General features: G+C 38.0%; 1 protein-coding gene across 1 annotated transcript in view; it reads left to right on the forward strand.

Annotated features, from left to right (window-relative positions):
- Positions 1-25,379, forward strand: part of RP1 (RP1 axonemal microtubule associated) — a 267,355-nt gene that overhangs the window by 19,392 nt on the left and 222,584 nt on the right. Inside the window, exons 3-5 of the mRNA XM_077942819.1 lie at positions 11,430-11,593; positions 15,543-15,629; positions 18,851-18,983. Of these exons, the coding sequence (XP_077798945.1) occupies positions 11,430-11,593; positions 15,543-15,629; positions 18,851-18,983 (384 nt within the window). The remainder of the gene's footprint in view (positions 1-11,429; positions 11,594-15,542; positions 15,630-18,850; positions 18,984-25,379) is intronic.

The following is a 25,379-nucleotide window of genomic DNA, read 5'->3' on the forward strand; positions in this document are numbered from 1 at the left end:
GAACCAGTTATCTTCCATTAGTTCTGTAACATATACTACTTATAAGTTATTTTATGGCTGCTTCTGATTTCACACAATCTTTTTCAAACAACGGTGGCTAAGGTTGAATTCTCTTATTGCCTTGCTTGGAGTTTGATTTCCAATGGTTTAATCCCAAGTATTTGTGACTTATATTTGCCCACCAATATAAATCTCCTTATAGACACCATTGTAATCCAGTGGCTACATACCTATATCATGAAGATTGATCCTTTTCTGTTTCTTTTTATTGTTGCGTATATGAATTACGATCACTCAGGCATGTAGACAGACACAGGCACTATTTCTCTAATTTTGTATATTAGGAGATTAATTTCCATTTATATAATAAATTTGTCCTCTGAAATTTCCAAGGTTGATAATGGTTTTTACATGTAATTCTTAAGTAGCTTAATTAACTTCTCAACTTTTTTTTCTGTTATTGCCTTCTGCTAATGAGAGAAATTAAATACTAAGGAATAATGTTTTGCCAGATAGCCCTGAGTTTAGAGGGCCCCAAACCATTGTATATTTAAGATTTTTTGCCCTCCAAAAACCAGGTTTTGTCCTTTGGGATTAATATTGCTCTCATGAGAACACATAATCTAATTGATGCAAAAGAGGTAATTTTGTAACAATTACAATGATAATAACTTTCCTTTCTTGGGTAGCTGTTATGTAATAGGCACTGTACTATGTGCTTAACACATGTTGTCTGATTTAGCTCTCCTAAAGGCCATAAGAGGAATGTATTATTTCTGTTTTCTGAATGAAGAAACTGAGAAAGTTTAACTTATCTAAAATCAAGTTTCAGAGACTAGATCTCAAAATGATTCTGCGTGACCTTGAAGATCTACTACTCTCCTCTCCTCACAAAGATACTATTCACATTTATAGAAAAGTCAAGCCATTTCTGACTAGAGATGCACAATTAGTTGTGGCACTAAATGTCAATGTACTGATTTGCAGAAATGGTTCAGTCTTTTCTGTTTGGCATCACTTGAAGATTATTAAAGATTTTTCTAGCCTGTGAATACTGGGAAGAACAGTTTACATAGGATTACTAGGAACTCTAAATATAAAATGATAATTCTAGAGAGGACTTTAACAGTCACAAGGTGAAAATTTTTTTTTTGTTTTGAAAGAATGTAGGCACAGAGTTCCTATATGGTGATACTCCCAAAGAACTTTTCATTGGTTCACTATATATATTTTTCTCTTTACATACTTAACCAATTTAAAAAGGTAAAACTTATATAGCATGTAGTAAAAATATTAGATAGTGTAGGCAGGTATAAAATAAAAAGTGTCTTCCTTCTCTCATCTCCAACTTCTAAACTTTATTTATAAAGGTATCTTAAGGTGATTTTTCTAAACTTTAAATGTGCATAGCAGCATGTGTACATATTATCATTTTTATTTGTAAAACTGAGGTATTAGTATCCAAATTGTACCACATTTAGCTTTATTCTTTTGAAATAGTTGTGTATTGCACTGAGTCAAAATTTAACTCATTCTGTATTTAAAGATACATGATCATATCTGTTAGGCAGGAATCTAGACCCAACATGGTGGTATCACCTGGCATGGCAGGTCCTTTGTTAGGACTTCCCACCCTTCACTTCCTGCTAAGACTCTCAGTGCTCGAAAAAAGCCCGCGCCCTCCATAAAACCCGGGCTCTGCGCAAGCTCCTGGACAGGTCATTCCTCAGAAATGGAAACCTAACTCAGGAAAACTGAAACCTACAAACCCCGCCTACCTCGCCCTATAAAAGGCCCCTCCCCCCATACTGCCAAGAGCGCCACAACGGCCCTACGGCCCTCCTCCTAGGGGACTGGTGAACCTCACCTGCGAGCCCAATAAAGGCTACCTCTGTTCTCATCTGCCTCGTCTCTTCTTGCTCGGCTCCCCATTACATTACATTGGTACCGAAACCCGGGAGGAGACCCCTCCCCGGACCCCTGCCAGTTTGGGCAGGCTCTCCTCTCCCCAAGCCAGGACCTCCTCTCTGAGCAGGGAGCTGTTTCACCAAATCCAAGACTCAATTTGATCACTGCTGGGTAAGTTTTCCTCCGTCCAGCAGGCTCTGGGAGTCCCTGCCCGAAAATGAGGCCGCATCAGGGCTTCCCCCGCCCGTCACAAGTGACCTCGGCCAGGGGGGACTAGGAGATGTCCAACCTCCCCAGAAGCCGCCATACCCCACACTCCGCGTGGCAGTGGGAGGATGCTCCCCTTGCCTCCGGACTGCCCGCCTCAGGATCATGGGGGCTGCCTAGTCCAAACCAGACCGAAAAATCCCCTCTGGGGTGCCTCTTGGCTAATTTCCAGACTTTAGGTCTTGGCCAAGACCTAAAACGAAAGCGGCTTATTTTCTTCTGCACAGTGGCATGGCTGCAGTATAAATTAGATAATCAGTCTCAGTGGCCTGCAGAGGGCACTCTAGACTTTAACATCCTCACAGACCTGACCAACTTCTGCAAGAGACTAGGCAAATGGTCCGAGGTACCCTATGTTCAGGCCTTTTAGGACTTGCGCTCCCGCCCAGACCTCTGTGCCCAATATTTGTTGGCCCAGGTCTTGCTCCCGACATCTTCCTCAGGCCAGAAGATGAACAATCTCCCCTCTTTCTCTGAGCCCCCTAATGCTTTTTTTCCGTGTCCCCGTTAGTCCCCGCTCAACCGCCTCCCCCCTTACTCTGACCCCTCGCCGTCTCCGTCTGCGCCACCCCTTCACTCCTCCTGTGTCCCCACCAAACCTGACGGACCCTGTCTCTCCTACCTCCTCTTCCTCCTCACCTGCCTCAGCCCATACCTGGTCCAGGACCAACCTCCTGTGCCCCTTGCAGGAAGTGGCAGGCGCCAAAGGAGTGGTCCAGTCCATGTGCCGTTTTCACTGGCAGACCTAAGATTGAAGAGCATGTAGACTCTTTCTCGGCCAACCCCACTCTGTATATCAAAGAGTTCAGATACCTATGCCAGGCGTATGACCTCACCTGGCATGATCTCCATGTCATTATGACCTCAACCCTGTCCTCTGAGGAACGGGAATGTATCCTAGCGGCAGCCAGGCAGCACGCTGACCAGGTTCATTTAACTGACCCCGCCATGCCAGTTGGCACCGAGGCGGTGCCCTCGGCCGAGCCCGACTGGGACTACCAGGTTGGGCAGGCAGGCCGCCGCCACCAAGACATGATGGTCCAGTGCCTTCTTGCTGGCATGCAGGCAGCCTCCAATAAATAAGTCAGTCAACTTTGATAAATTAAAGGAGGTAGTCCAAGACTCAAATGAGAATCTGGCCGTTTTTCTTAGCCAACTAACTGAGGCACTCATTCAGTACACCTGCCTTGACCCTGCCTCCCCTGCAGGAGAAACCGTCTTGGCTACCTACTTTATTTCTCAGTCGGCTCCGGATATCCAGAAAAAATTTAAAAAGGTGGAGGACGGCCCTCAAACTCCCATCCAGGATTTAGTCAACTGACCTTCAAGGTCTACAACTCCAGCGAGGAAGCAGCTGAGGCCCAGCAACAGGCCAGGCTAAAACAGAAGGTACAACTCCAAACCCAGGCCTTGGTAGCAGCCCTGAAGCCCGCTGGCTCCAGGAGCTCTCAGAGAGGAGGTGCTCCCCAAGCGCCACCTGGTGCCTGTTTCAAGTGCGGCAATGAAGGCCACTGGGCCAGGCAGTGCCCCAACCCTGAGGAGCCAACTCCTCCCTGTCTGAGCTGTCCGCGGATGGGCCACTGGAAGTCAGACTGCCCCAACCTGAGGACGGTTGCTACGCCACTACTTGACAGCCTCCTCCAGGTACTGGAGGCCTCTTCCAGCTCCTCCACACCAACAAAGATTAAAAGGCCCAGGCTGGAGAATCCCTCCGACTCTCGCCAAGCCCAAGGTTACGCTCCAGGCAGCGGGTAAGTCCATATCCTTCCTTGTGGACACGGGAGGCTATCTACTCTGTTTTGCCTTCCTCCAGTGGCCCAGCCATCCCTCTGCTGTCACGGTCATAGGAACTGATGGCACTCCCTCCACCTACCGCCAGGCTCCTCCTCTGTCTTGCTGCCTGGATGGCTCCCTTTTCTCGCACTCATTTCTCATCATTCCTTTGTGCCCAGTCCCTTTGTTAGGACGAGACCTCCTCTCCAAGCTAGGGGCCTCAGTTCACTTCCGGCCCAACCCCTCTCTGCACCTTGCGTGTTTCTCTTTCCCCTCCTGATAAACCCGGCCAGGCTCATACCTCATTCCTGGTTTTTGGTCCCCATTAACCCTTAGGTGCAGGCGGCAACCATTCTCCTAGAAACTCCACATTCCCCACTATCAACGGTCATCTGAAAGAAGAGGACCATACACCTTAATCCCCGCCACCCCCACTGTTGCCAAGCTCCTTGGTCTTCCCTCCTGGTATCACCTGTCCCAGCTGAAAAAGTCGCCCACCCAACATGATTGCAATTGGACCACTCAGGTTGTTACACCTACCAAGTTACAACTCACATGCGCAGGAAATGACCCTCTGCCTGACCTTCCTTGGCCACCTAGTCCTCCCAAGTCTAGCTCCCTGTGTCATCCTCTTCGTCCAGGACCACATAAAGGAAGCCTCCCGGGTTGCTGTCAATCAGATGCTACTCCACCCCTACACCCGAGTTCCAACCTCCGAAGAACCCCACGACAGCCTATATCAGCAGGAAGCAGCCAGATGAATACGTCGCCCCTTGTTCTTATTAGAAAGAGGTCGGAATGTTAGGCAGGAATCTAGACCCAACATGGCATTATCACCTGGCATGGCAGGCCCTTTGTTAGGACTTCCCGCCCTTCACTTCCTGCTAAGACTCTCAGCGCGCAAAAAAAGCCTGTGCCCGCCAAAAACCCCCACTCTGCACAAGCTCCTGTTCATGTCATTCCTCAGAAATCGAAACCTAACTCAGGAAAACCGAAACCTACAAACCCTGCCTACCTCGCCCTATAAAAGGCCCCCCGATACCCACCCCGAGCACGACTTCCTCGGCCCTCCTCCTAGGGGACCGTGAACCTTGCCCACGAGCCCAATAAAGGCTACCTCTGTTCTCATCTGCCTCGTATCTTCTTGCTCGGCTCCCCATTACATTACAATATCTAAATTTTGCTACTTAGATAAAGAGATTTTTGAAGAATGTTCTTAGTACACATAGTTTGGGGTCTTTCTGAGTATATTTGTATAGTAAATTACAAGAGTAAAATAGTTACATTAAAGAATATGCGCATTGTAAAATTTCATAGATATTCTCAAGCTGCCATTCAATAAAGGTATATGAAACTTCACTGATGTCAAACTGTGTGAGAAAGCCCATTTCTTCACACTCCTATAACACTAGGTGTTTTAAAACCAAAGATTTTTGTCACTCTGATAGATGAAAAACAATGTTTTGATTTGCCTGTCTTTAGGTATAAGGGAGGTTGAGCATATTTTCTATTTCTTGATCACTTGTGTTCTTTCTCTTTTTTAAATAAATTGCCTATTCATATTCTTGTCCATTTTTCCATTGTGATATCCATGTTTAGTTTAGTTTTGTTTTATTGATTGTATGAATTGTTTGCAAATAAAGGAAATTTGTCCTTTTTCATTTGTGTGGCAGTTTAAAACAATTTTACCTTTTGGGTTATAACTTTTACAAGTTTTGTTTATTAATGTTTAAAAAAATCAACTTATTGAGGTATAATTTACGTAAAGAGATGTACTCATTTTAAATGTAAAATGTGATGAGTTTTGACAGTTGTGTTCACCTGTATAATTAACATCTCAATAAAAATACAGAACAATTCTATCCCAAATAGTTTCTTTGTGTTCTCTGAAGATAATTCCACCATTCCTGGCCCTAGGAAAGAACTCATTTGCTTTCAGTTATACTGCCTTTTCCTAGCAGTTCTGTGGAATCATGAAGTACATACTCCTGTGACTAGGGTTTTGATCAGCATGAAGCTTAAGATTCATCCAAATTGTTACATCTATGAGTAGTTTGTGCCTTTTCATTGCTGAGTTGTATTCATTATGTAACACATTTTACTGTAGAGTCATCTTTTGTTTGCTGGGGCTTCTGTAACAGATTACCACAAACTGAGTAACTTAAAACAACAGATTTATTCTCAGAGTTCTGAAGGCTAGAAGTCTGAATGCTGTCTCTAAAGACTGCAGGGGAAGATCCTTCCTCACCTCTTCTCTGGCTTTTGGTGGTTGCCTGCAGTTCTTGGCATTCTTTGGCTTGCAGCAGGATAGCTGGAATGTCTGTCTCCATCTTTGTGTAGCACTCTTTCTCTGTCTCTGTATCTCTTCTCTTCTTATAAGGACACTAGTCACCCATTACAGTTTGCTTTCTAGCCCTCGAGAATTCATGTCCTTATGTGCAAAATGCATTTACTGCATTCCAATATTCCCAAAAGTTTTAACCATTCCACCATCAACTTTAAATTCAAAATCTCATCTAAATATAATAATTTCACAAAGTCCCAAATCTCATTTTATATATTATCAAAATCAAATATGGGTGAGACTCTGGGTATAATGCATCTTGGACCAAAATTCCTCTCCATTGACAGATGTGTGAAACTAGAAAACAAATTATTTGCTTCTAAAGTACAATGATGGGACAGGCATAGGATAAGCATTCCCATTCCAAAAGGAAGAAACTGAAAGGAAAAAAGGGGTCACGTGTTCCAAGCAAGTTAGAAACCTAGCAGGGCAAATTTCATTAGATTTCAAGGCCTGAGAGTAATCCTCAGTGGCTTACTGCTTTGCTCTCTGGGCCCTACTCAGGCAGCAGCCCACCCACTCAGCCCCCAAGGGCAGTGGCTTTACCCTCTCTGGCCCTCACAGTCATTTGTCCCATCTCTGTTTCTTTCATCTGATGAAATAATATTCTCCAAAAACCTTGTTGGTCTTCTGTGGATGCCAAAGGGGTCTGTACCATTAGACACAATTGTTCTCCACAGATCTTTCCTGGGTAACTCCATCTATTTATGGCTTCTGCTGAGATGGCTGATTGGATCAGTGAATCACATTAGCAAGAGGTTGTTCAGGCACACCCTTGGCCTATTTCCAGAGCCTATCTAGAACTAGCTTTAGGTGTTTTATACAGCAGCACCCTACTTCCTATTACCAAATCTTTTTCAGTTTCCTGGGACTGCTGTAAGACAAGTACCACAAATTGGTGCCTTCAAACAACAGAATTTATTCATTCATAGTTCTGTAGGCTAGAAATCTGAAATCAGGGTGTCAGCAGAATTAGTTCCTTTGAGTGCTCTGAGGGACATCCTGTTCTGTGTGTCCCTCCTAGCTTCTGGTGATTTCCAGCAGTCCTTGGTGTTCCATGATTTGTAGATGTATCATGCTAATATCTGCCTCCATCTTCACATGACATTTTCCCTGGGTGTCTCTTTTCTGAGTTGTATTGGATTAAGAGCCTACACTATTCCAGCATGACTTCATCTTAATTTATATCATAATTACATCTGCAATGACCCTATGTTTAATTAGGGTCACATTTATAGGTACCAGAGGTTAGGACTTCAACATATCTTTTTTGAAGAGAGAATTTAACCCATGACTAGCCTGTTGATGGACATTTGGGTTACTCCAGTTTCTGGTATTGTGAGTAAAATTACAATGAAAATTCATGTACAAGTTTTTGTATGTTTTTATTTCTTTGGGTAGATTACTAGAATGGAATTTCAGGAATATATGGTAAGTTTGTTGAACTTTACAAGAAACTGCCAAACTGTTTCCAAAGTATTATGCCATTTCACACTTCCTCTGGTTATGCATGAGAGTTCTAGTTACTCTATATCCTTACCTTGGTATTTTCACTGTTTTTAATTTTAGTTATTATATGTAGTGCTCTATCCCATAGTGGTTTTAGTTTATTTCCATTTCTCTAATGAGGAATGATCCTGAGTATCATTTTATGTTCTCCTGTGTTCTGTTAATACGGTGAATTACACTGATTGGCTGCTTAATGTTAAAAAAACTTGCATTTCTGGAATAAACTTGAAGATTATAGTTGATGTGGTTTTCTAATATTTTGTTGAGAATATTTTCATTGATGCTTATAGGGGTTATTGCTCTGTAGTTTTCTTGTAATGTCTTTTCTGATTTGGGTACCAGAGTAATATTCTTCTCATACAATGAGTTGGGAACTATTCCAAAGGACTTATATAGGATTTATACTATTTTTTAGAATGGTTTGATAGAAAATTCACCATTGAAGCCATCTGGGCCTGAAGTTCTTTGTGAAAAATATTTACAGTATAAATTTATTTTTTTAAGAGGATATAGGACTATTCAAATTTTCTATATGTTTTGTGTCTGTTCTAGTAAATGAGTCTTTCCCCAGTCTGTTTGCTCATTAAATGAGTGGACAGTTTATATAAAGAAAAAAGGTGCTATTTTTCCACTACCTGCATTCTTTTTTTCTCCAGTTCATTTACTCACCCCTTCAACTCACTGTTTTTCAAATTGAGGCCTCGTGGTATATGTATATTTCAAAGACTTAGAATTTTGTCTATTTACATTTTTTCTCCCACAGCATTTCTGAGAAAACTGGGTTAGATGCTGTACAAACTCCTGAAATCTTCTGTCTTACTTGCCTTTTGACTTCTACTTTAAAAGATTATGGCATAAAGTTGTGTACTTTCTTTCTGCTGATGTTTCTTTTTCTTTTTATTTGGCTTCTTGTTGTTTTCTTCCTCCTCCCTACTTTCTCCTTCTTGTTCTCCCCTTCTTTTCTGTCTCCTTCTAATTTTTCTTATTTATTATGTTAGTTTTTCTGTGATCTGACCTCACCTCACAAAATATTACAATAAGAATATTCTGATGTTTTTCTCTTTTGGTATGTTGGCCTATTACCTCATATAGATTACAAGCTAACAGAAGACAATGACATCATCTTATGTTTTTCATCTATTATTCCCTAGACAGTGGTCAACTAGTAATGACCCAATGACTTGTTGGCTTTGTATTGATTGAAATGTAAGTTATAAACTGAAAGATGAATCTTAGTTCATGATCTTTAGATTCTATTCCAGTTTTTATGGTACTCCCTTGCAGGGTTAAGGTTTTAATAATTTAATGATTTAGGGAGGTGCAAAAACCTATAGTAAATGGACATCATATTTCATTATTTTTATTTTTATTTCCATTCTCTCACTTTTCAGCCTTTCCATCCTAGTTGTTGGAAAATCCAATTTCTTGATTGATTGATTTGGTCCTTGTACTTCTAGCAAGTATTGATTCTCCCCCAAACTCTTTTTGCTGCATTTCTAAGACAGAAGTGCAGTATTTCAATTTATTCAAAGAAGAACTAACATACCAGTTATCCTACAGAACATAGCTAGAATTTTTCTACCTCTATAGTTTGTAATTGCAATTTAACATTTTCTGTCACTGTTAAAGACAGACCATCCTTGACTAGTTTTTTAAAATTATGTTTTTACTTACTGATTGTCTACCAAGATGATTTGATAGACTAACATGGCTTTCCACTATGTGTAGGGCAAACAAAATATAGTTTTATATTTTAAAGTAGATTTTTTTACAAGCAGGCCAGGTGCAGTGGCTCATGCCTGTAATCCTAGCACTTTGGGGGGCCAAGGTGGGTGGATCATTTGAGGTCAGGAGTTCGAGACCAGCCTGACCAACATGATGAAACCTCTACTAAAATACAAAAATTAGCAGAGTATAGTGGCAGGTGCCTATAATCTCAGCTATTCGAGAGGCTGAGGCAGGAGAATCGCTTGAACCCAGGAGGTGGACGTTGCAGTGAGCCAAGATCATACCACTGCACTCCAGCTTGGGTGACACAGTGAGACCTCCTCTCAAAAAAGTAAATAAAAATAAAAAAATACAAATACAAACATACATTAATGTGTATTTATTGTACCATATAAATAAAATTTAAATCTAGCCTTTGGTTATTTATTTTGATGATGAAAATGGGAAATACATTTTAGTTCAAAGTTGGAAGAGAGGAAAACAGTCTAATGAGTAGAAAGAATGCCATTTAAGTCAGTCATTCTTAATTTTATTGCTTTGTATTCTTAATTCTTTTATGTAATCTTGAGGGTGTTCCCTAATTTCTCATTACTTCACTTTTGTTTTATTCCCTTTTTTTTTTTTTTTTTGAGATAGGGTCTTGCTCTATTGTCCAGGCTAGAGTGTACTGTCACAAGATCATAGCTTGCTGTGACTCAAATTCTTGGGCTTAAGCGATTCTTCCACCTCAGCCTTGCAAGTAACTAGGACTGCAGGCATGCACCACCACATCTGGCTTTCATTTTTCTTATAGATCAGCTTTCTGATTCACTTGGTTTGGCTTTGTGTCCCTACCCAAATCTCATCTTGAATTGTAATTCCCAGGTATTGAGGGAGGATCGCAGGGGAGGTGGTTGGATCATGGGGATAGTTTCCCCCATGCTGTTCTCATGATAGTGAGTTCTCATGAGAGCTGATGGTTTTAAAAGTGTTTGACAGCTCCCCCTTCATGCGCTGTCTCTCTCTCCTGCCTTGTGAAGAAGGTACTTGCTTCTCCTTCGCCTTCTGCCATGATTGTAAGTTTCCTGAGGCCTTCTCAGCCATGTGGAACTGTGAGTCAGTTAAACCTCTTTTATTTATGAATTACCTAGTCGCAGGTAGTAACTTTATAGCAATGTGAAAATGAAATAATACACTGATGTTTATTGCACAGAAACCTGGCAAAATTAAATCGAAATCCTAGGATATTGTATCATACCACCATGAATGTACTATAATGTTTAGTCAGTCTCAGTTTTGTTCACAATGAGCCATATGTTTTCTAGCATTGTTTTCATTTGTTTGTAGGTGATACAAAATATGCTTCTGTTTGTAGGATTTAGTTACTTTATTAATTGAGGATACTTAAAATAATAAATGAATAAATTATAGCAGATAACTTCCCAAATTCTACTCACCAATTCCAGTTTATATTCTTAATTATCATATAAATTTTTATTTTGGAAAATAAATATCTAAACTCAAAAAATATCCTAAAAGGCATTAATTCTCAATGTACATGTTACATGCCAGAGCTGAGAATATTGGAGATTTTTTTGTCAAAATATTGGGAGCTTCAAAGAAGTTGTTTAGTGACTCTCTTGGAGTCCAGGTATGACCAACAATAATATGGTAATGATACCACTCTAGCCTCACTAACGATCTTTTTGGAAATATTCTCACTGTCACATTGTAGGAAATAGTGATTTTATTGAGTATTTTAAATTCCAAATATAAATCTTCTATTATGGCACTTCTTCAGAGGAGATGAAGAATAAGTTTTGTCTATCCTGAACCCTCCTACTTTTATGATGACCTGTTGTTCTGAGTCTTCCATTTCTATCAGTTGCCATAATGCTGTATGTTATTTTTTCTTTTATAGGTAGTAACTGGAAAGTTTTTATAATCACCAGTGACTTGCCAGATGCAGGGACCAGCTCACAGATTTATATTATTCTGTATGGACAACATAGAAGTTCAGCCCCCATATATCTTTATGGAACAGATGGGGCTCGATTTCAGGATGGCCATGAAGACATATTTACTGTAAGTAATAAAGCTGAGTACAAGCTGTTAATGTAAGTGATACAGCTAGTAGGTACTTTGGAAGGAACGTAGTCTATCCTTTTAACAATACCATGTGCCCTGTAGAAGATCATTCAAAAGTAATTTATGGAAGTTTTTGCTCAAGTAGATTTAACAGAAGTAAATCTGCAATATGGGAAGAGACAGTAGCTAGACAGAAATACTAGATGGTAAGCATTTATTTCTATGTGGACAGACATCAACAGCAAGGGCTTATGCCTTTCTGGCTCTCCAGATAAGGCTCCAAGTCAAGTTCAAAAAACGAAAAATAAAATTATCAAACAAGGAAGGCAAAAAAGTTGACATCAAGTTGTTAATTATTGGTTTTTATTAGTTATTAGTTATCAAGTTATTAGACCATGGCTAGACACATGGAGATTAAGATCTAGAGGGAAACAGAGGTAACAAAGATGAAGCAGGGAGACCAGTGCCATGTTGTTAAACTGAAGTTGGATACATTAGCAAACAAAGGCAAGACTTGAAATGGGTCAAGCACCTAGCACTTATAGGTGCTTAGTAATGTCTGTTGAATAAATTAATGGATGCACAGAAGGATTGGTTTGAACCAGGTGGAGACAGTAAAATCACCATGAAAAAAGAGTGTCCTTAAGTATTGTAAGTCTTCATTGGACAGCCACCTCCATGTGATCCTGGGTGTTTGGTTTACTACAACCACAGGAGAGGCTGAACCATTTGGAAATGTTGTTCCCATTAGTTTAGTTTGATTTAACTTTTCCATCCTATATGAGTCAATATTTAAAGACACTCTTGTGTTTATAGTCACTAAAAGATTTTGTCATTATTTTCCATGAGTAAGAAATAAAAATAGTCTGAGCTGTTGTTGTTGTTTTGCTATTTTAGTGTTTCTGTTTACTTTTAAATTGAATTATATATTCACATAGTTTATAGGGCTAAATAATTTTCAATTCTGTAATAAGAAAGGAACACCCTTAACCCCTCATTTTCATAGTTTGATGCTTCTTTTTTCTTAATGCTGCTACTACATTTCAGCTCTTTCTGTTGTCACTCTTGCTTGAGTTCTGGAATGGCTACATTGATCTCTTGTTGTAGAGGTGATAGCTTCATTAAATGCAGTAATTTCACGCCAATTTTGATCACAGTTTCGTTTGTTCTAATGAATTGTTTTCTTGTGAGGGTTCTGAGGCAGACTGTTTTACATCTTCCTTTCCTTTTTCCTTGTACTTTCTTTGTATAGACTTTTCTTTTTTTCTTTTTTATTGTAAAATACACAAAAGTTACCATTAAAAAATTTTAAATTGTACCATTTAGTGGCATATAGTACATTCACAGTGTTATTCAACAATCACTATCTACTTTTATAACATTTTATTCACTCCAAAAGAAAACCTTGTTATGTAGTCACTCCCTGTTGCCTTTCTGCCAACCCCTAGCAACCTCTAATGTCTTCCCTTCCCTTTCCCTTCCCCTTCCTTTTTCCCTTCCCTTTGCCTTCCTCTCCCCGATTCCTCTCCCCCCTTCCCCTCCCCCTTCTATCGCCTCCCTCCCCTCCCCTCCCCTTCCTTCCTCTTCCCTTTCCTATTTGGATGTTTTAAATTTTTTCTTGTTGCTGAAATTGCTCTAGCTAGAACTTTCAGTACAGTTTTGAATAGAAGTAGCAAAAATTATTATCCTTGTTTTGTTCCTGATTTGGGGGAAAAGCTCTCCATCTTTTACCATTTAGTATGATGTTATCTGTGGGTTTTTCTCATGATGAGTGTCCTTTACCATGTTCAGGAAGTTCTTTTCAAGTTCTAGTTTGTTGAATTTTTTTTTTTTTTTTTTTTAAATCATGAAAGGGCATGTGATTTTGTCAAATATGTGTGTGTGTGGGGGGGTGGTTTGGCATCAGTTGAGATGATTGTGTTTTTCCCCTCTATTTTATTTACGTGGTATATTAGATTGATATTTGTATGTAGAACCAATTTCCATTCCTGGGATAAATCCTAGTTTATTATAATGTATAATCTTTTTAATATGCTTCTGGATTCATTAGCTAGTTTTGTTGAAGATGGCACAGTGGTTTATAGTTTTCTTGTTATGTCTTTGACTTTGTTATCAGCATAATGCTGACCTTGCAGAATGAGTTAAAAAGTATTTCCATCTCTTTTTTGGAAGTGTTTGGAATTAATTCTTCTTTAAATATTTGATAGAATTCACCAGTGAAGCCTTCTGTCCTAGGTTTCTTTTTCTTGGGAGGTTTTTCATTACTGATTCAACCTCTTTACCTTTTATAGGTCTATTCATATTTTTTATTTCTTCGAGTCAGTTTTGGTGGTCTGTGTGTTTCTATAGATTTGTCCATTTCATCTAGGTTGTCTAATTTGTTGGCATACTGTTGCTCATAGCATTCTTTTATAATCCTTTTTATTTCTGTAAAGTCAATAGTAATGTCTTTTCTTTTATTTTTGATTTTAGCAATTCTCTTTGCTAAAATCTAGATAGGCTAAAGTCTATCAGTTTTATTGATGTTTTTAATAAACAAATATTAATTTCATTTATTTTGTTGTTTTTATATTCTCCCTTTTGTTTATCATCTATCTCTTTGTTCTACCAGCTTAGGATTAGGTTTGCCTTTCTTTTTCTAGTTCCCTAAGATGTAAAGTTAGGTTATTTATTTGAGATTTTTCTTCTTTTTTAATGTAGGTGTATATAGCTATAAATTTCCCTCAGAGCTCTGCTTTTTGCATATTTTTTGTATCTTAGATTTTTGCTTTCACTTATCTCGAAGTATTTTTAAATTTTCCTGCAGTTTGTGCTTTGACCTATTCGTTGCTTACAAGTATGTTCTTTAATTTACATTTTTTTTTTTTCTGAGATGGAGTCTAGCTCTTTCGCCCAGGCTGGAGTGCAGTGGCATGATCTTGGCTCACTGCAACCTTTGCCTCCTGACTTCACGCAATTCTCCTGCCTTAGCCTCCCAAGTAACTGGGATTACAGGCACCCGCCATGATGCCCAGCTAATTTTTGTATTTTTAGTACAGACAAGGTCTCACTGTGTTGGGCAGGCTGGTCTTGAACTCCTGATCTCATGATCCACCCGCCTTGGAATTTACACATATTTTGAACTTTTCAGTTTGCCTTATAATACTGATTTCTGGATTCATTCCTTTGTGTTTGGACAAGATACTCTGTATGATTTGTCTTTTTAAATTTTCAAGACTTGTTTTGTTGCAAAACATATGTTCTATCCTGGAGAACGTTCCATGTGTACTTGGAAAGACTGTTTTCTGTTGTTGGGTGGAGTGTTCTGTAGACGTTAGGTCTAGGTGGTGTGTAATGTTCAAGTCCTCTATTTTCTTATTATTTTCTGTACTTGTTTTGCCCATCATTCAAGTGGGGTATTGAAGTCTCCAACTATTATCAAAGAGCGCCTGTTTCTCCATTCAGTTCTGTTAAATTTTGCTAATTATATTTTATTTATTTTATTATTATTATTATTTTGAGACAGAGTCTTGCTCAGTCACCCAGGCTGGAGTGTAGTGGCAGGATCTTGGCTCACTGCAAGCTCCGTCTCCTGGGTCCATGCCATTCTCCTGCCTCAGCCTCCCGAGTAGCTGGGACTACAGGCGCCCTCAACCAGGCTTGGCTAATTTTTTTGTATTTTTAGTAGAGATGGGGTTTCACCGTGTTAGCCAGGATGGTCTCGATCTCCTGATCTCGTGATCCACCCGCCTCGGCCTCCCAAAGTGCTGAGATTACAGGCGTGAGCCACCGCGCCCGGCCTGCTTATTATATTTTAGTACTCTCTTATTAGGTGTGTACATGTTTATAATTCTTATCTCTTCTTAATGAATTGACCCCTTTATCAACATATCATGTCCTAATCTGAGCTGTTTTTAAGTGGACTTTGTGAAATTATATTGAAAGTTGTTCCCTTGGCTCTTCATAGATAACAGTTGGAGACATTGGAACACTCTTTAAAATTCGTATTGGGCATACCAACTCTGGACACTCGCCTTCCTGGCACTGCAAGGAGGTAAGGATGTATCAACACTTTCCCATTCTTTGCAAAATCCTCTGCATATTCCTCTCAGGAGTCAACTCATCATGCCTATAATGAGTTGATGGAGTCCTGTACCTTTTTAGCTTGTGCTTTCCTCAAGGCAGAAGTATCATATGTCCTTAATAATTAATTAATTCTTAATTGATTGAGGGAGGCACCTTAACCAAGCAATTCTTTCACCTCTTTGCAAAGAAAAAAATGCCTGGGACTCTGGATAAACTCATATAGCTTCTTGATATAGTTGCACTAGTGATAAAAAGATGACTAGCTGTATGTTATTTGCTTCAGAAATGTTGTAAAGATAGACCACTGTGTTGATGAAATAATAGTCTACTAGAATTGAATGCCAGCTCTGAAATTTAGTCTATTCATGCTAAGCCGGAAAATGCCCCTTGAGTGTTTTTAAGATTAAAAAAAAAAGGCTTAAATTTTCTACATTGTTCAGCATGAAACATCCACTTATTACCATGATTGTCAGTAAATGCAGATCTCCAACACTGGAAATCATAGAGCTTGTCATCCATTTTTGTGTATGGTGTATTTACATCTTCTGTCATTTCAAAATAAATGCTCTTTAAACAAGTTCTCAAAATGTGAAGAAAATCTCGTCATATTCCTGATATTTTTGGCAAACTTACTCTTCTTGAGTTTTAACATGTGGAAGAATTAATGAAAAATTCATAGAAGATGAGTAATTCCTTAAAAACATTAAAAAATTCCATTAGCAGGAGTATATAGTTGTTAATACCATCTTCTTTATGTTAAAGTTACAAGGATTCTGAAAGCAGAATGAAAAAATTTACCTTATGAAAATACAGAATGTTGAGGTTATATTTTAAAATTCAAAATTACTACTTGGCTTCTATGTGAAATGCTCTCTTTTATGCTCTATAGAGCTTTTGAAGTATAATATTCAAATTGATTCTTAAGTGATCATATGTGACAATAATATCTTTTTTTCTTCCCTCTCAGCGAGGTAAACTAACGTATGAAAATTATCATTAATCCTCCTGCTATTTCATTTGATAGCCAATATGCAAGATTACATTCATTATGAACTTGGGATGCTGAGACAAAACGTTTTGTATTATAGAGGAATGATATAAAAATCAGGCTGAACATTTCTATTGTCTTTCTCTCTATGGCAAGTATTCTCTCACTGCAGGAGAACTTCGCCTGAGGTTTACTCTGGCTCTTGCTGAGTACCTGTGAAGAAGACACACATTCTTCATTCAAAGTTTCATTCTGAATGTACAAAAACTGTTATCCAGTTTATCCATTTTGCAAAATTAGTTGACATTTTTCTGTGTAATTCTAATAATACAGTTTAGAAGTTTAAAATTTGAAATTTTAAGTAAGCCAACTTGCATGGGAATTTGAACAGAATCACTGATTCCATAATAGCAACAATAATACATTTCCATAAAATAACCACATTGCTTTAGAAACTTAATCTTGATTTTTTTCAAGTTCAGTTAAGGAAGTTTACAAAATAAAAAGTTCAAAATGTTAGGTTATTTTCTGCTTCTCAAATGATCAGCTTTGGGCCTTAATTAAAATGGTCAAATCAGACAGTCTTGGCAGTAGTAACCTTGCAAACAATAGTTTTTCTCACTGGTTCTCAGGAAGCCTTTCTAAAAGTGACATTACATTGTGTCAGAATCACACTTAATATGCATTTATAAATGTGAATTCCTGAACCTGTCTGAGACCCAGAGACCTTAGTAGGAGCAGGTCCTGAAAATCTGCCTTTTTTTCCTTTTTGAGACAGGATCTTTGTCTGTTGCCCAGGCTGGAGTCGAGTGGCACGATAATGGCTCACTACAGCCTTAACTTCCCAGACTCAAGTGATCCTCCCACCTCAGCCTCTCAAGTAGCTGGGACTATAGGCATGCACCACCACACCTGGCTAATTTTTAAGTTTTTGTGGAGACGGGGTCTTGCCATGTTGCCCTGGTTGGTCTCAAACTCCTGGGCTCAAGCAATCTGCTCACCTTGGGCCTGCAAAGTGCTGGGATTACAGGTGTGAGCCACTGTGCCTGGGTGAAAATTTGCCTTTTTAACAAGGTGATTTTAAAATCATTAAAGTTGAAAATCTCTGATTTAAGGAATTTTCAAAAGAGTAAGATTAACTTAATAGTTAAAATAACACCTCACTGAAGCTTTTTTTATTTCTAAAATTATTTTAATGAAAAAGTTATCTTTCTGTAAACATTTCATTATACTACAAATGAAACATCTGAGTCCATTACAGAACACTTCTGAATTCTTAAACATCAGAAAGCATAGTGAAGTTTTAAAGTAATTTTGAATATTTAGATAGGCTAACAATCCTTACATTACCCTTGCGCACTGGCATGCTTATTCACTATTGTGTGACATCAATTACTGGAACTCCAAGAGATACTGTAAAAGAATAATTGTCCTCTATTCAGAAAAGGCTAGATTTTAGTATCAGAAAATATAGTTTTTTACTTTTTGATGATTTTCATATTTTTCAGTTCCTACCAGAAATTATTAACATTCTTGTTTAACTCCAGGATAAATGGATTAGGTGTAATAGGTGACCATATAAATGATTACTGGTTGAATTTTGTTCATTGCTAAGGATCCAAGGGGGGAACCATATCAGTTTGAATCTGTGGTGTATGAAATCTGACCTTATGCTAATATTTATAAAATTACTTTAAACCAAAACATCAATTTCTAAGTTGAAACAGGGAAAAATATATTTCTAAAAATGTAAACGTTTCTTTCTAAACAGGAAAATATTAATGACATAAGATTTGGGAAGAAATTGCCATATTGGAAATAAACATTTCAAAATAGAGACGCTAAAAATAGAAAATTTATCTGGGTGCAGTGGCATGTGTCTGTAGACCCAGCTACTCAGGAGGCTGAGGTGGGAGGATCACTTCAGCCTAGGAGTTGGCAACCATCCTGGGCAACATAGCAAGACTTTGTCTCAAAAAAATAAAGAAATAAATAGAAATAGGAAGATTTTTAGATAGAGGAAAGAAATGCCATTGTACTTGAGATGGCAGGAAAAGAAGAAATTAGCACTGTCAAATTATCAACAGTTTCTCATATTAAAAAAAGTTCTCTGAGCTAAGTGGCAGTCTTGAACCAAAACTTATTTGACACTTTGATAAAGCATTCCTACATTTTTGAAAGTAATATTATTGTTATTGTAGATACAATTGCATAATATGAATTCTGGAAAACAGTTTTATGTTCCTGTTCAACGATGGTTTGCACGAGATCAAGAGGATGGGGAAATCTGTCGAGAATTTCCTGTTTTAAGTAAAGGACAACCCATCCTTCCAGGTAGGAAAGAGTCAACTCCAGGCAGCACAGATAAAACTTGTTTGCCTAAATACTGAAGGACAGGGAACCAATAAACACATGTTGAGTAAATGAATGATTAAGGACTGCCAGTTTCTTATCACTTACCTCTCTGATGTGGCAGCTGCATCTAAATGCTTTTTAGTTGTTTCACATGCCAACATTCAGGAATATGTTCTTGTCAACAGCCCTATAGGAAGGTCGGCTGAAATGCTTCTTAATCAAAACAAGGAAATTAATTCTTAGGCGGTCATGAGAAAAATTGAATGTCAAATGAAGTTCCTCCAGGGCTAAGAAATGCAAGTCAATATATACTTTTCCCACCGGGCTCTCCCTCATTTTTGAAACTTTAACTATTTGATTAGGAAATAAAAACACAACTGCTCAATGACATTCTAAATGTCTGGCCAAAAGCAGAGATGTATTCAAGCCTTGTTTAAATTTATGGCTGATAATAGGCTCTTTTTCTACTCAGGGTTAGGTAGTCACCGCTCCCTAGCATAAGAATTCAGTGTGGCTGTCCATAAGAACTATTTGCTCTTGGGTCTGCTGGCCTCTGCCTTGGAGGAGAATGGGATAAGGGCATGTGAGATTATTAATTGGCAAAAAATGGATTTTTCTCCAATCCAGAGTGTGTTCTATTAAAATGTCATGCTTTAATTTTCTAAATAAATAAATAAATATATAAATGAGTAATAGTAGTCTTATCTGACATTAGGCTTAGGTCCATACCAACCTGTCTAGTTTTTTGAGGGAACGTAGACTGGCAAAACATTTGCATAGATTGATGATTCCTTTGTGGTTTTAAATTAAGGTGCGATCACTTTTCTTAAGTTTCTGAAGTTAAAATATTTTTGAAAAGAGGTGAATAGCCCTAGTTACTGAAAAGTGAAGCATGAGCATTGTTCTCACCATTCATAAGTATTTTTTTCACCATTTAGCAGCATTATCACTATTCTTCCTCATCAGCCCACGTGTTTCACCTGAGGAGATGTTTGCCAGGTGCCCTATTCCTACCCATTGTTGGTAATGATGTAGAGGTCACTTTCTGCTGCTACTTCCCTCCATTTTTAACTGTTAAAGTTCTACTCAAGGAAGGCACACTCTACAAATATCTTCTGATTTTACTTGTCTTTTGTGTAGGGCTTGACCCTTATGGTTTATTAATCAACATTTTTCTTTTCAGTTTCAGGACATGGCTTGGTATTCTAACCATACCCTATCATATGCTGTCTGTAAACTTGATAAGCCTTTAGTTATCTAGGTCAATGGTAGATATAGCAAATGATAATTTACCCTTGCCATATTTTTATCTAATATTCTAGCTAAGATTGACACTGTGTCTGAAATGATATCATTACAAACAAGTAACACCCTTTGCTAGAGGTAGACATGTAAGTTCTAAGTAGTACAAATAACGAAAGCTGGATTAATGTCTCTTTTGCTATATTTTATTCCTTTAAGTTTATAAAAAGTAATGATAGTTATTTATCATTTAAGACAACAGTAACTCTAAAAGTGTTTGCCCAGTTTACCAGTATACCATCATGTGTAACTGAAAAAAAAATTTGTTGTAATTATGGAGTTCCTAAGATAGGAATTACCTATCTTAGGTAGGTATAGGTATAGGAATTATGGAGTTACCTAAGGATAAAGGTTCCTAAGAAAACACCAAAAGTGGGCTCACAGGCTGTGTGAGCTACTTTTAAAAAAATTTTATTTTTAATTGTGATAATTAACACAAACATTAAATTTACTACCTTAAACATTTTTAAGTGTACAGTTCACTTGTGTTAAGTGTATTCACATTGCTATGCAACAGATCTTTAGAACTTCTGCATCTTACAAAGCTGAAACTCTATATCCATTAAATACTAATTCCCCCCAATCCCTACCCCGCCACACTTCTCTTAGCCCTTAGGAACCACATTTCTACTTTCTGTTTCTATGATTTTAACTACTTTAGATACATCATATGAGTGTAAGCATACAATATTTGTCCTTTTGTGATTGGTTTATTTTACCGAATGTAATGTCTGTGGTATAGCATGTTAACAGAATTTTTATTCTTTTTAAGACTGCGTATTACTCCATCATATGTATATACCACAATTTCTTTATCCATTCATCTGTCAGCAGACATTAGGCTTGCTTCCACCTTCTACCTATTGTGAATAATGTTGTAATGACCATGCGTGTGCAAATGTAAATATCTCTTTGAGATTCTACTTTAAACTCTTTTGGATGTGTATCTAGAAATGGGGTTGCTGAATTTTATGGTAATTCAATTTTTAATTTTTTGAGGAACCTCCATACCTTTTTCCATAGTAGTTGGACAATTTTACATCCCACAAGGGTTCCAGTTTCTCTGCATTCTCCCCAACACTTGTTTTTTTTTCTATTGATACTGGCCATCTTAATGGGTGTGAGTTGGTTTTTCATTGTGGTTTTCATTTGCATTTCTGTAATAATTAGTGATGTTGAATTTTTGTAGGCTTGTTGGCCATTTGTATATATTCTTTGATGAATTGTCTATTCAAGCTCTTTGCCTATTTTTAAATTGGATTGTCTCTTTTCCATGTGTTGTTGTTTAGTTGAAGGAGTTCCTTATTTTTTCTGGATATTAGCCTCTTATCAGATACATGACTGGGAAATATTTTTTGCAACTCCATAGGTTGCCTCTTTACACTAATGATTGTTGCCTTTGCTGTGCAGAAGTTTTTAAGTTTGATGTAGCCCCATTTGTTTGTTTTTGTTGCTTGTGAATTTGGTGTCATATCCAAGAAATAATTGCCAAATTTGATATCCTGAAGGTTTTCTCTTAAGGTTTCATCTAGGAGTTTTATGGATTTAGATTTTTATGGTTAGGCCTTTAATCCATTTTTAGTTAATATCTATATTGATGTAAGATAAAGATTCAACTTTATTATTATTATTATTTTTTGCATGCATGTGGATATCCAGTTTAGTCAACACCATTTATTGAAGAGACTATCTTCCTCCTTGTGTGGTCTTGGCACCCTTGTCAAAATCATTTAACTGTATAATCGAGGATTTATTTCTGAGTTCTCTATTCTATTCTGTTAGTCTGTCTGTCTTTATCCCAGTACCACACTGCCTTTATTACTGTTGCTTTGTCATATGTATTAAAATCAAGAAGTGTTAGGCTTCATCTCAAGATTGTTTTGACTATTCAGGGATCTCTTGGCAATCTATAGGAATTTTTGGATTTTTTCCTATTTCTGTAAAAATTGCTGTTGAGATTTTGATAGGGACTGCATTTAATCTGTAGATTGCTTTGGGTAATGTAGACATTTTAACAATATTAAGTCTTCTACAAACATGGAGTGTCTTTCCATTTATTCGTTTCTTTAATTTATTTTAATAACGTTTTGTAGTTTTCATTGTACATATTTTTTGCTGCCTTGGTTTAGTATTAAGTATAGTATTTTATTGTTTTTGATGCTATTGTAAATGCAGTTGTTTTCTTAATTTCTTTTTGTATTATTCTTTGTTAGTATATAGTAATGCAGCTGCTTTTTTTTTTTTTTTTTTTTTTTTTGAGACGGAGTCTCGCTCTGTCGCCCAGGCTGGAGTGCAGTGGCCGGATCTCAGCTCATTGCAAGCTCCGCCTCCTGGGTTTACGCCATTCTCCTGCCTCAGCCTCCCGAGTAGCTGGGACTACAGGCGCCCGCCACCTCGCCCGGCTAGTTTTTTTTGTATTTTTTTAGTAGAGACGGGGTTTCCCCGTGTTAGCCAGGATGGTCTCGATCTCCTGACCTCGTGATCCGCCCGTCTCGGCCTCCCAAAGTGCTGGGATTACAGGCTTGAGCCACCGCGCCTGGCCTGCAGCTGCTTTTTGAGTGTTGATTTTGTTGTTTTAACAATTTTTGTATGTGTGGAGCCCTTTAGAGTTTTCTACATATATAACCTGCAAACAGCAATAATCTTGCTTCTTCTCTTCCAAGTTGGATATCTTTTGTTTGTTTTTCTTGTTTTAATTGCAATACCTGGAACTTTCAGTCATATGTTGAATAGAAATGATGAGAGTGGGCATCCTTGTCTTTTTCATGATCTTAGAGGAAAAGCTTTTTTTCTTTCATCAATAAGTATTGTGTTAGCTGTGAGCTTTTTATATATTGCCATTATTATGTTGAGATAGTTTCCTTCTATTCCTAGTTTGTTGAGAGTTTTTATCAAGGAAGCATGTTGGATTATAAGAATGTTTTTTCTGCATCAATGAAGTTTTTTGTTTTTTGGCTTTCTTTCTGTTAATGTGGCATGTTACACTGATTGATTTTTGTATGTGGAACCATCCTTGTATATCTAGGTATAAATGCAACTTGGTCATGCTGTATGTGCCAGGGGTAGGAGGGGGAGCTTCGCCATGTGAAATGCCATGAATTTTCCTACTGGTTTCGATGAGGTTCTTTTTGTCTTTGGTCTTGCCTGGGTATAGGAACCTCTTAGGTGGTTTCTGGGGTTCTCACAAAGGCAAATGTTCCAAGTATTGTTGTTATGATGGTATCTCTGTGGGCAAATGTGGGTCTAGGGTTTGCATCATCTTGCTGATGCCCTATGGGTACTTTTTAAAAATATGCTTTTTAAAATTATACTTTAAGTTCTAGGGTACATGTGCACAACGTGCAGGTTTGTTACATATGTATAATGTGCCATGTTGGTGCGCTGCACCCATTAACTTCTCATTTACATTAGGTATATCTCCTAATGCAATCCCTCCCCCCTCTCCCCACCCCATGACAGGTGCTGGTGTGTGATGTTCCCCTTCCTGTGACCAAGTGTTCTCATTGTTCAATTCCCACCTATGAGTGAGAACGTGCAGTGTTTGGTTTTCTGTTCTTGCGATAGTTTGCTGAGAATGATTGTTTCCAGCTGCATCCATGTCCCTACAGAGGACGTGAACTCATCCTTTTTTATGGATGCATAGTATTCCATGGTGTATATGTGCCACATTTTCTTAATCCCATCTGTCATTGATGGACATTTGGGTTGGTTCCACATCTTTGCTATTGTGAATGGTGCCACAATAAACATACGTGTGCGTGTGTCTTTATAGCAGGATGATTTATAATCCTTTGGGTATATACCCAGTAATGGGATGGCTGGGTCAAATGGTATTTCTAGTTCTAGATCCTTGAGGAATCACCACACTGTCTTCCACAATGGTTGAACTAGTTTACACTCCCACCAACAGTATAAAAGTGTTCCTATTTCTCCATATCCTCTCCTATGGGTACTTTTTAATGAAACAACTATTTTATATTTCAGTTTACCAGTAGAACCCTGGACAAATGTGTCAATTAATTAAGAAAACTTCAATTCATTTTTGTTATATATTTGTCTTTTAAGTTCTTACATGGACAATAAAAGAAGAACACCTCTGATTAGAATAGCACAAAGATGATAGACCACTGTTACTCTGATTCCCCTCCTCTTGTTTTCTTTCTCCAATTTTATCATAGTTATTTGGTTTTTAAAAAAGGAAAAATGAAAGTTTGTTTAGAAAAATAATGGGAAAGGCTGGGTGTGGTGGTTTACACTTGTAATCCCAGCACTTTGGGAGGCTAAGGCAGGTGGATCTCTTGAGTTCAAGACCAGCCTGGGCAACATGGTAAAACCCCATCTCTATTAAAAAGAATATATAAAATTATATATTATGAATATGTAATATAATAATGTTATAAATTACATTATTATATATACATGATTTTATATATATATATACACATATATATGTGTGTGTATATATATAAATATTAGCTGGGCATAGTAGCACATGCCTGTAGTCCCAGCTAGTCAGGAGCTTGAGGAGGGAGGATCACTTGAGCCTGGGAGGTTGAGGATGCAGTGAGCCGTGATTGTTCCACCGCATTCCAGCCTGAGTGACAGAACCAGACCCTGAATTAAAAAAAAAGAAAAAAAAAGAAAAAGAAAAAATGACAAAGAATGGAGAAAAGTTGTCAATCTTTAGAAAAGGATTGTCAAGTTTACAATCCCAGAAAGTAAATAAAACTTCCCTCAATAATTCCTACTTATAAACCTTCTGCATGAGCTGAGGAGGGAATGGAATATGAAGGAATATTAACTGATGTGAAAATCCAGAGGATGGAGCTGGTGTGGGAGGGCAGTGCAGGAATGTGTTTGAATTCACAGAACTCTTGAATTATAATCTTTTTATCTTCTTCTGCTACTTCATGCCCATGAATATTAGGTATTTTGTCATTACCCTACAGGTCCCTGAGGTTCATTTTTTAGAAAACGTATGTTTCTGTGTTGTTAGATTGGATGATTTCTGTTTATCTGTCTTCAGGCTCATTTGTGCCTTCCTCTGTTCTCTCCAGTCTGCTCTTGAGCCTA

This window comes from Macaca mulatta, chromosome 8 (genome assembly GCF_049350105.2).
Source record: "Macaca mulatta isolate MMU2019108-1 chromosome 8, T2T-MMU8v2.0, whole genome shotgun sequence".
NCBI classification, from domain to species: Eukaryota; Metazoa; Chordata; class Mammalia; order Primates; family Cercopithecidae; genus Macaca; species Macaca mulatta.